General features: G+C 40.9%; 2 protein-coding genes across 2 annotated transcripts; one reads left to right on the forward strand and one right to left on the reverse strand.

Moving 5' to 3' along the window:
• Positions 1-542: 542 nt before the first annotated feature.
• LOC142989792 (uncharacterized) lies at positions 543-2,378 on the forward strand. The gene is made up of 3 exons (XM_076139479.1): positions 543-571; positions 671-816; positions 1,286-2,378. The coding sequence occupies exons 1-3, from the start codon at positions 543-545 to the stop codon at positions 1,798-1,800; spliced, it is 690 nt and encodes a 229-aa protein (XP_075995594.1). The 3' UTR covers positions 1,801-2,378.
• Positions 2,379-4,203: 1,825 nt separating this feature from the next.
• anxa14 (annexin A14) lies at positions 4,204-9,582 on the reverse strand. Its single transcript, XM_076139052.1, has 13 exons — positions 9,496-9,582; positions 9,218-9,272; positions 8,314-8,410; positions 8,107-8,195; positions 7,433-7,546; positions 7,253-7,343; positions 7,016-7,095; positions 6,787-6,825; positions 6,328-6,418; positions 6,083-6,178; positions 5,941-5,996; positions 4,724-4,831; positions 4,204-4,566 (listed from the first exon to the last, which is right to left on the reverse strand). The coding sequence occupies exons 2-13, from the start codon at positions 9,242-9,244 to the stop codon at positions 4,507-4,509; spliced, it is 948 nt and encodes a 315-aa protein (XP_075995167.1). The 5' UTR covers positions 9,245-9,272; positions 9,496-9,582; the 3' UTR covers positions 4,204-4,506.
• Positions 9,583-10,479: the final 897 nt, after the last annotated feature.

Below are 10,479 nucleotides of genomic sequence, written 5' to 3' on the forward strand. Positions count from 1 at the left end.
CAAAACACCTGCCAAAGCCGTCACCTGAAGCTCCGTCACTGCTGGGAAGTGTTTACAGAGGACCAATATATATACATTTATGTGGTTTAAACATTACACCAGGAGTCAACATCATGGTGAGGCTGTAAAACTGTTTCCATGAATGTTAAGAGGTTATAAAGTGGAACCTCTAGTGTTGCAAAGCTTTCTGTAAAAATGTGCTCATCAATATTGTTCATCTTCTTTCAATTTGAGATTGAAAGAAGATGAACCGTGAGTGATGACTAGATAATAGTGATTGATGAAATAAGTTTAATTTCCTTCATGGTTCTAAACCGATCACTATCAGAAATAGTGCAGTACAATTTGACAAAATAGGTCAAAAGCGACACACGTGACCAACAAAGAAGATTGGTAACGACACATATAAGTGGGTGCAAAGTGCAAAGAAGATATGACACAAGGAAGTATTATGCCCAGTTTTTCCTTTCTCATACAACCCCCTACCATATACACCCACACACACTAACCATCTTCCTGTATCTAGGGGCAATACATACGTCATGTGTCCACACCCACTTCTCTCCGTAACGTGATATATCTGTATGAAAGGGAGGAGCAAAGTCATCTCTCAACACTTTTGAAACTCTGTGGAAGCGACTTAAACAGGGACAACTTGATTTGCTCTCAGAACCACATCAGCCATCGTTCCACCTGTGCCACCTGAACATCCCTGGTCCATCTTCGCTTGGTTTTTTCACTGCCTCCTCTTCTCTCTCCACCATGAAGCTTTTGGCTCTGGCTTTCTGTATGCTGGCCCTGCTGGCCTCAGTGAAGGTAATGACTCCCAACTTTTACATCTTACTGTCTTCTATAAGGAATCTGGCTCTCCTCTAAACCAAACACATTAAACAAGGCATAAGCCACCCATACATATCAATCAGTGCCCTAAATAGTTGTAAAGTCAGCCGGAACTCATCCTACTGAGATCCTTAGGTCAGATTAGGAATCTGACACTTCATAAGAGGAATTTCATCGTTTTGTTTAATTACATTTTTTTTAAATTTGCATAGTAAGTAATATACATTTCTTCCAAAATATCTGTAAATAAATCATAAGACTGAAATATGAGGAAAATAATGTAATTTTTTACCTTGGAAGAATGTTTGAGCAAACAACAGATGAAGTATTAATGTAGTGTAATAAAGTACAAAGTATTAGATTTGGATTGGATATAATGAATGACAAAGTAACTTAATTTCTGTCTTTCTAAAATGATTGATTTTTCCATTCTATTCCTAATCAGACTACAACGGTGGCCGCCACCACCACGACTACAACCATGGCCACGACTACAAACCTGACCCCAACCACTACAACAGCGGCCCCAACTACCACAACTACAACTGTGGCCCCAACGACCATGACTACAACCATGGCCACGACTACAAACGTGGCCCCAACCACTACAACAGCGGCCCCAACTACCACAACTACAACTGTGGCCCCAACCACCACGACTACAACCATGGCCACGACTACAAACGTGACCCCAACCACTACAACAGCGGCCCCAACTACCACAACTGTGGCCCCAACCACCATGACTACAACCATGGCCACAACTACAACGGCGGCCACAACCAATACAACGGCAGCCCCAACCACCACGACAACAACCGCAGCCCCAGTCACCACTGCTACAACCCTGACCACAACCATCAGTGGAAGCTCAGGAGTGGGAGCCTCTCTGCTGTTTTCTTTGGTGCCTTTGCTCCTCTACACGTTGTGCCATTGAGCAATGGCAGCATAGAGTGCTAGATGCTCTCCAGTGGTTAAGAAGAATTTGGGAAGTATCTTGAAGGGACTGACAGATGCAAATGTGTTAATGGGTATGTGTATGTGTAAAATGTACACACATGTATTTGTTATGTATTTGAGGGGAACCATTGCACGTGAAATGTAAATATAACAAATACGAGGCTGTTAAAACCGAAGGCCTCTCATTCAGCCAGACTTGTCGGAGTTGACATCAAGCCTTGTATCTGGCTTTTTATTGTCACCCATGAACTGCATGTATGATGACAAGTCTCGCAATTTTTCATATTTAGATTAGCGTGGGTGTTTTTCACAGATAAATGCATCCTAGAAAATGGTAGGTATGATGCATGTGCAATAATTATCATACAGGTCGGACTCAAATTGTGATCGCATGACTTGGCATGGCATAGACAAGTATTTGAATTAAAATACTAGCATTATGTAGTAATTGAATGTAATGAATGAATGTATGCTGAGCTGGAAAACTGTTAAATGTGTACTGTACATATGAAATAAAAGAATATATCTGAAGCTTGTGCACATTTAATCTTCAGATCGACAGAAGGCCAGCCGAGCCTGTAGATCAGGGCTGTCAAACACAAGGCCCGTGGGCCGAAACTGGCCTGCCTGTTTGCAAAGTGTGAAAATTAAAAGACATTATATGCAAAATTTTCAATAAAATAAACTGCTATTCCTTATTTGTCCACTGGGGTCGCACTGTTTTAGTAAGAGTAGCGAAAGTAGCATAACATTGAGACCCAGAACTGAACAGCCGATGGCTCTTAAAATTGAGATAAAACAGTATATAACGTTTTATATACTTGTAAATAAAAACAAAAACTATATATAATCTATGAACTTGTATTTCTTTGCACTAAAACAAAGGGAAAACCTGGAGTTGTCCATTGACATTCAATTAAAAGTTATTGTAATAACCTATAATTTAATTTTAGCACACACACGCGCGCGCGCACACACACGCGTGCGCACACACACACACACACACACACACACACACACACACGCGCACACACGCGCACACACACACGCACACACATGCACACACACACACACACACACACACACACACACACACACACACACACACACACACACACCAAACACACACACACACACACACACACACACACACACACACACACACACACACACACACACACACACACACACACACACACACACACACACTGTATGCTGACCCTGCTGGCCTCAGCGAAGGTAATGACTCCTAACATTTACATCTTTACTGTCTTCTTTAGGGAATCTGGCTCTCCTCTAAACCAAACACATTAAACAAGGCAACCCATACATAACAATCAGTGCCCTAAATATTTGTAACTCAGTCAGCCGGATACCTCATCCTAATGAGATCCTGAGGTCAGATAAGGAATCTGACACTTCATAAGAGGGATTTCAACTTCTTTTATTTATTTATTTTATTTGCATAGTTACATTTCTTCTAAATGAAAGACACAGCTGTAAATGAATAATAAGAATGAAATATGAGGAACTTAATATAATTTTCTTACCTTGGAAGAAAGTTTGAGTGGACAACAAATGAAGTATTAATGTAGGGTAATAAAGTAAAAAGTATTTGATTTGGATTGTATATGGATTGGATATTGTTGGATGACAAAGTATCTTACTTTCTGTCTTTCTAAAATACAGATGGTGGCCCGGGCTAAAACTGCGGCCCCAGTGGCCCCACGCGGAGTGACTACAACCATGGCTATGACTACAACTGCGGCTCCAATCACCAGTGGAAGCTCAGCAGTGGGAGCCTCTGTGCTGTTTTCTTTGGTGTTTATAATAGTAAAGTTGACTCCCGTCCCGCAGTATTCCCGTGGGAATCCTGTGACCCGTGGGATTCCCGAAAAAATGTCTGCCTCTAGTCCGGCCCACTTGAGTTTAAATTGGGTTGCATGTGGCCCCTGAACTAAAATGAGCTTGACACCCCTGCTGTCGATGATGTCCCTTGAACTGTTTCTGTTTGGGGAAAAATTAGTCATAAATGTAAAATGTGATTTTTTTTTTACACTGCAAAAGAAATTAAAACACGACTTGAGCTTCACTAAAATGGGCTGAAATGTTTCATCTGAAAAAACACAATATCGATAGGGAGAGGGAGAGTGTGTGCATACACACCTGTAGAGGGAGTGCCCGTGTATTTGAGGTAGGCAGCCCAGATACTCAGGGGACCTCGCAGTGAGACACCATGATACCCATGGACTGCATGTATGATGACAAGTCCGCAGTTTTTCATACTTCGATTAGCGTGTGTGTTGATCACAGATTAATGCATCCTACAAAATGCAATTCATGAAATTATCAAAACAAAATGAAAATCAAACAAAAATTAAAATAACATACAGTTTCACAAGATGCTTTTTCAGGATGAGTCTGTATATAGCACAGAAATACTTTTATTTAGTAATTTAGAATACACAAAAAATACAATTTATTTTGACACTTTATAAGAAAGTAGTGCAGAAGCAAGTGGCAGGTCAGACTCAAATTGTGATTGCAAGACTTGTGGCATACACAAGTATTTCAATTAAAATACTACCGTTACTACCGTAATTGAATTGAATTAATTTATGTATGCAAAGCTGGAAAACTGTTAAATGTGTGAATGAAAAAATGAAACATATGAATAAAAAATATATATCTGAAGCTTGTGCAAGTTTAATCTTCAGATCGGCAGAGGGCCAGCAGAGCCTGTAGATGATCTCCCTTGAATTGTTTCTGTTGGGGGAAAAATGAGAGTGATAAATGTAAAATGTGCTTCTTTTACACCGCAGAAATAAATAAAATCACCACTTAAGTTCACTGAAATGGACTGAAATGTTTCATCTGAAAAACACAATATCGATAGAGACAGTGAGAGTGTGTGCACACCCACCTGTAGAGCGGTGTAGAGAGAGGTGCCCGTGTGTTTGAGGTAAGCAGCTCGGATACTCAGGAGATCCTCTTCGCTGTGAGACACCATGATACCCTGCAATACTGGCGTCTGAAAGGGTGAAACAACACCGTCAGGCCGTGGGTAACATGCCGGAGGATCGCTGAGAAAGTAACCGATCGTAGTTTGATGAAACTTGGTAAGTGTGGGACTTTTGTGGGAGAATTTTGGTGTGAGATCCAAGGTGGATCCAAAAATCCATCTTTCTTTTTAAATTTAGCTGTATCTATCTCTTGCCATACAATTTCTATGTGGCCTCACAAGTCATTTACATTTTTTTCATCTGGCAGACGCTTCTATAAAAAGCTACGTGCATGTGAGGTTTGAATTCAACACAAGCTAGGATCTGGTCTATAGAGACAAACAAGAGTAAGAGCCATGGAGCTAAGGTCAGATAGAGACATATGGGGATTTGATAAAGATGTGTTCATGAAGGAGCTCAGAGTTAAAGACTGAGAGGGTCTTTGGTTTGCTGACTCATTCTACCACCTTGGGACCACAATGTACCGCGTATCATGTGATATCTTTGCCCCAGTTCTGGGTGAATCGTGGTAGTAGGTCACAACCAAGTCTGGCGAGGAAGACCACGTACACGTGACAAAGCTGAAATCGTGCAAAGCCGTGATCAGATAACGGCAGAACGGCTTGTTATTGTGAGTGGTAAAAAGCACTAAAACATTCAAATTCATATTGTGACCCATCATCCCTCACCCCCCGCCCTTTTTTTTTTTTTACAGTTTTGACAAATCATTTACCACACCAGACGCAGGGTCACACGGAATATAATAATAAATCAAGGGATAAATGCCATAGCCGACTATGACAAGGACTTCTGTTTGCCACCACGTCGTCCTGTTAGGTGACTCATAATAATGTTACATTTTCAGCAACATTTGTCTGTCTGGTTGTTCTTTTGTCTCTCTGTTAACTGGATACAGAATCTCAAAATGTTAATGACAGATTTCAATACGATCACGCTCATGTCTTCTAGTTTAAGAGTTAAACTGTCTACTGATTGTCCAAGGCATAAGAATGATCCATTGATACTCACTCTTGACCAATACATTGATCAATTGATTGATCCACCAAAATCTACAAGTCAAATTATGGTCGATGATAACAATTAGCAGAATGAGCGGTTGAGGACGAAAGCTTCTTACCTTCTCTGCAGCTATTCTTTTGGCAAGGAAGAGATCAGGGTTTTCAATACACTGCACTGCCATGGCACAGAGATCGAGACATGTTAGTGACACACACACACATACACACAGAGAGAGAGAGAGAGTCATGTGTAATATTTACCTAGCACTTTCAGTCCCAGTTCAAGGTCACCTGAGAATTTTTTCTCAACAGTCTTCAGCACCTCCTCTCCATTCTGCAGCTCCAGACCCATCAAGACTGGAAAATACAAAGAAACACACATACTGAAGCACGCTTACATTTAAAGCGCTGACTTGGTACCACTGCAAGAGACACAAAGGACAAAACGTATATATCTGACAGGCACGTTTCAGGGCAGGCCGAGCTGAGTGAACCGTGTGAATCACCTCTGTTGAGATGGTCTGTGTCTCTAGAGGTGAGTATGTTGATCCAGGGCTCCGGGTCAGCTTTTTTCCCATTTAATGATGCAGAGAGAGCCTGGCACAATAAACACAATGAGCTGCTATTGCCTCATCCGTATGCTCACCCTTAGTACAAGATTCACACAGAGGAGCACAGGAGAACAACATGTGATGCTAAGCCTTTTTTTCCATTTAGTGTGCTTCAGTAAATGTGTAATAAAGTCAATATTTGTGAAGATTATATGAGACTGGCTGTAGCGTTCCAAAGTCTGGCACAATTCCCAGTGAGTACACAAGCATAAGGGGTGTAACTGCTTGGGTACATGTACAAACTGTCAGTTAGTACACATAGTATACAGTGCTTGATGGTATTAATAGAATAGGCAAAAATAATAACAAAGAAAATTAATAATCATGCATAAAAGGCCAGCAATGAAGCAATACCTCTATGTCTCTTTGAACCACAGCGGCAACACTTTCTTTCTGTTGGATCAGAGGAGTAGAAACACTTCAAGGTCAAAGCTACAGCAGGTTTGAAAATGCCACATAATGCTACAAAGAGCTGGAGAAACAATTCATAATGTTCAGTCCAAAGTTGTCATGCTTCTTGCTCAAGACAGAGTAAATGGCTTGAGCAGATAACGGATACAAATAACAAATACTTTGAAATTACATTCAGCAAAGCCAGAAGAAGCTTGGCAAAGTCTCCGCTGGTTTCGGCCTTCAGCTCCTTGTCCAAGTCTTTCTTATATACTGAAAGGGGGACAAACAACATATTATACCATTACAGACATGAGTAATATATGAAAAAGCAAGTCAAGTGTATGTGTTATGGGCTTAACAGGCAGATACATCATTGATTGGGAGTTTAGGAATGTATCTAACAAAGGAGAATACATAAAGGACTTACACTCTTTGAAGGTGGCGCTGATCTCTTTGAGCTGCTTGCCAGATCGTGTACACAGGATTTCTAGCAATGTTTGCTCATCTGTGCCTAAACCCTGCAAATGAGCATTTACACACACACAACATTATTAATGCCTGCCTCACAAAAAGGTCCTTAATCATGCTTGCCGTCACACACACACACCGACATGGCCTGTTGTAATCGGTGAGCCTTATACTGCAGTGGGGTCATCAGCAGGGCCAGCAGCAGGGTCTCCACATCTCCACTCAGAGCTTTCTTCAGACTTGTTTCCAAATCCTGGAGCAACGCAGAGTCACAGTGAGAACAGATGACGCATTAGAACCAACTGATGACATCACACATTTTAAGATTTGACGCTCTGTTAGGGAAACTTTGCTGACTTCATCGGCACAATTTTTCAGAAATGCTTTAAGATTTTCCCAATTCCAGGCAAAGTGGAATATAAACAATATAATAATGATGTTAAATGTAGCTATAATGTTCGATCAATGCGCCTGTACAGTTTGACTATCATTCTAAAGCTGGTATCCTCTCCCTGGATTCACCATTACAGTATTACACCCTACAATGATAAACTCCTTTTCTAAACAAAGGTGTGTTCAAACCAGTTCCCATCATGTTTGATCAGCAAACACTGATGAGCAAACATGCAGAGATCTCAGATGTCAGAAACACAGAGCGACTCCATGTTATCATTTCGAGACATTTTTAGTTGTTTTGCGAAACTTCTGTGGCTTTAAGACTTTGATCTGTTATTCAACATTTTATGAATTAGCATCAGAAGAATGTAAATATGTACATTTCTAGGAGAAACACACACTGAGTCCATTTCTCACCTTTCCTGCAATGTTTTGGTAGGTTTGGGCAATCATTTGTCTCTGCTCGTTGTTCCGATTCGTCAGGATTCTCACCAGAGTCACTACATCTGAGCCAGAAATATGAAAATTAAGATTTACATCACAAACTACAGAGAAATTAGGAACATGTCAAGGGACTAGGCAATACATATGCAGTTTACTGTACTTGCTGGTCAAAAGGATTACCTTTCTTCTCCACTGCTGTCTTGATCTCCATCGCATCCCTTTCAGCATGGAAATTGGGGAAAGGCCGCACCGTTCCAAGGGTACCCCAACTCATTTCCTATTGGGTAAGATGGATGTCTGAGAGTACTGCTACTACAACTAACACTACTGAAACATAAAGAGAAGGAATGTGTGGAAAAGGAATGTGTAACATCTTCAGCAGACACATTCATGGTATGTGTAAGATGAGCAAAGATACGTTTCAGTTTTCTCTGCGGTTGAATTTTGAGAATGTTAAATATTCTATACTACTGAGGTGACTTATGGGGGTGCGGTGGACAGAGGACAGGTTGGAGAAGTCCATCAAGATGCCAAAAACGATTGATGGCAGCTGAAGTGTCGCAGTTGAGGCCCAAAACTAGACAAATACTGTGGCAATTAACATGTTTTACTTTCCTGACATATATGATATGTATCTGCTTGTTTCAGCGCTAGTAATGCTAGGTGTTTAAATACACCCTCCTATCAAGTGGAAATATTGTAGATGTCATGCACTATTTCTTATTTCTTCTAAATTATCTCGAAAACGATGGTGCCGTAGTTGGTATTCTTGGGAACTTTGGAATTTTGACTCTAGGAGTTTGAACATTGACCGCCAACCCACTGGTTGAGTTAAAGTTGAAGACCATGAATGAGCATAGGCTGACTGGATTTAATGTTACTGAAATTGTATTCGCATCAATAGTGAGATCATTAACATCAAAACAGGATTTGACCCTACGAAATGCCAGTGTCCCTAAAAGCATCACTTAGGACGACATGAAGATAAGCAGAGAACACAATGATGATCTTCTCCATTGTCATGTCTTGATATGGCAAAGTAAACACAATGCAGTCACAGAGGGAAATGGGGATTTTTACTTACATAGGATTTGAAGTATTCAGGGTCCATGTTGGAGGTAAATACAGAGTAATGATCCCTACAAATGCAGATATATAAATAACATTAACACTCATGCATCTTTCCAAATCCGAAAAAAGGACTGTACTAGAATAGTACTCATCAGAACAAAACACTGTAAATCCTTCAGTGTTTTTGAGGGATTAACACCCCCTTAACTAAAACACACATGGTAAAGTAACATTGTACACTCGTTTTAAACTTATTTCTTCAAATAGTCAAATAAATGGGCATTTTCTTACCTGTAAGAAGCAGCTGTGAAAAGATGTGGAGATAGTGGAGTTTTCAGAATCAGCTTTGTATCTCAGTGCCACACCCGCTTGTAATACACCCACCTGGCTGTCAGTCAAACACCTGACCAATCAGTGCTCAGTATCTCCTCACCTACGTTAATGCTATTGGCCTGCAGTCAGAATGTGACAGCCCGCTTGCAAAATACTGACATTCCACCGCAGCAGGAATGCAGAACAGCAGGATTGTTTACAGTTAACATTTGTTGTAGAATGACCGTAAAGTGCAATTGTTGTGTCGAAGAGGGCAAAGCATTCCTGGGGAGTATCAGTGAGGAAATCTGAGCTCCCTTGAAGAATGTGGCGTATTCAGGTTTAGTCTATGACTCTAATTTACACACTCACCAGGCAACAACATCTCATTAAACCCATGGAATAAAAGAGAGGGGGGGAGGCGAACACAGTTTCAGGATAAAACTTGTTTTCCTGTGACTGGTGTGTTAGCATGTGATCTGTTGAGTCATGTAAACGCTCAGACGAGGGAGTAACGAGCAGACAAAAGGGCCTCTTAGCCCTCCATTGAATGCCAGTGATAGGATCAGATGTCCATTCAATTAGAACTCTAATCCACCCATCATCCCTCATTCAACAGAGGGAGCAACGTATCAAATTCAACTTTTACTCCATGGCAGAATTTACAGGTTAAATATTTCAGTCCACTAAAACGCACACTGTAACACGAGAATGGCCACCCCTCGGGATCAACGTTTTCATTTCCCCCTCTTCTTGAGGTTAATCTGCTTCATCCTTTGAGCCGCCCCCCCCAAAACGTACCTGCCTTCACTCGCAGAGCGCAAAGTAACACGAGAACTGTGTTACAATACAAAATGTAAACAAAGTACTGCAGGTTTGCCCTTTGGTACTATTGGATAAACGGTTGCTATGGACAACAATATAGTAACGCATGAAAAGCAGTGACGATAATAACAATATATT

The sequence above is a fragment of the Genypterus blacodes genome, unplaced genomic scaffold (assembly GCF_046128005.1).
Source record: "Genypterus blacodes isolate CSIRO-AG114 ecotype Tasmania unplaced genomic scaffold, CSIRO-AGI_Gbla_v1 ptg000438l_1, whole genome shotgun sequence".
Taxonomy (NCBI): Eukaryota; Metazoa; Chordata; class Actinopteri; order Ophidiiformes; family Ophidiidae; genus Genypterus; species Genypterus blacodes.

What these genes read in the sequence shown, in the direction of transcription:
- anxa14 (XM_076139052.1), bottom strand. Translation starts at nt 9,244, where the DNA reads ATGGACCCTGAATACTTCAAATCCTAT. An exon ending in CACAGACCATCTCAACAGAG is followed by an intron (nt 6,179 to 6,327) that starts GTGATTCACACG and finishes TGTATTTTCCAG; the next exon opens with TCTTGATGGGTCTGGAGCTG. An exon ending in CTCTCTACACCGCTCTACAG is followed by an intron (nt 4,567 to 4,723) that starts GTGGGTGTGCAC and finishes TTCCCCCAACAG; the next exon opens with AAACAATTCAAGGGAGATCA.
- LOC142989792 (XM_076139479.1), top strand. Translation starts at nt 543, where the DNA reads ATGTGTCCACACCCACTTCTCTCCGTAAC. An exon ending in CACCCACTTCTCTCCGTAAC is followed by an intron (nt 572 to 670) that starts GTGATATATCTG and finishes ATTTGCTCTCAG; the next exon opens with AACCACATCAGCCATCGTTC. An exon ending in CCCTGCTGGCCTCAGTGAAG is followed by an intron (nt 817 to 1,285) that starts GTAATGACTCCC and finishes ATTCCTAATCAG; the next exon opens with ACTACAACGGTGGCCGCCAC.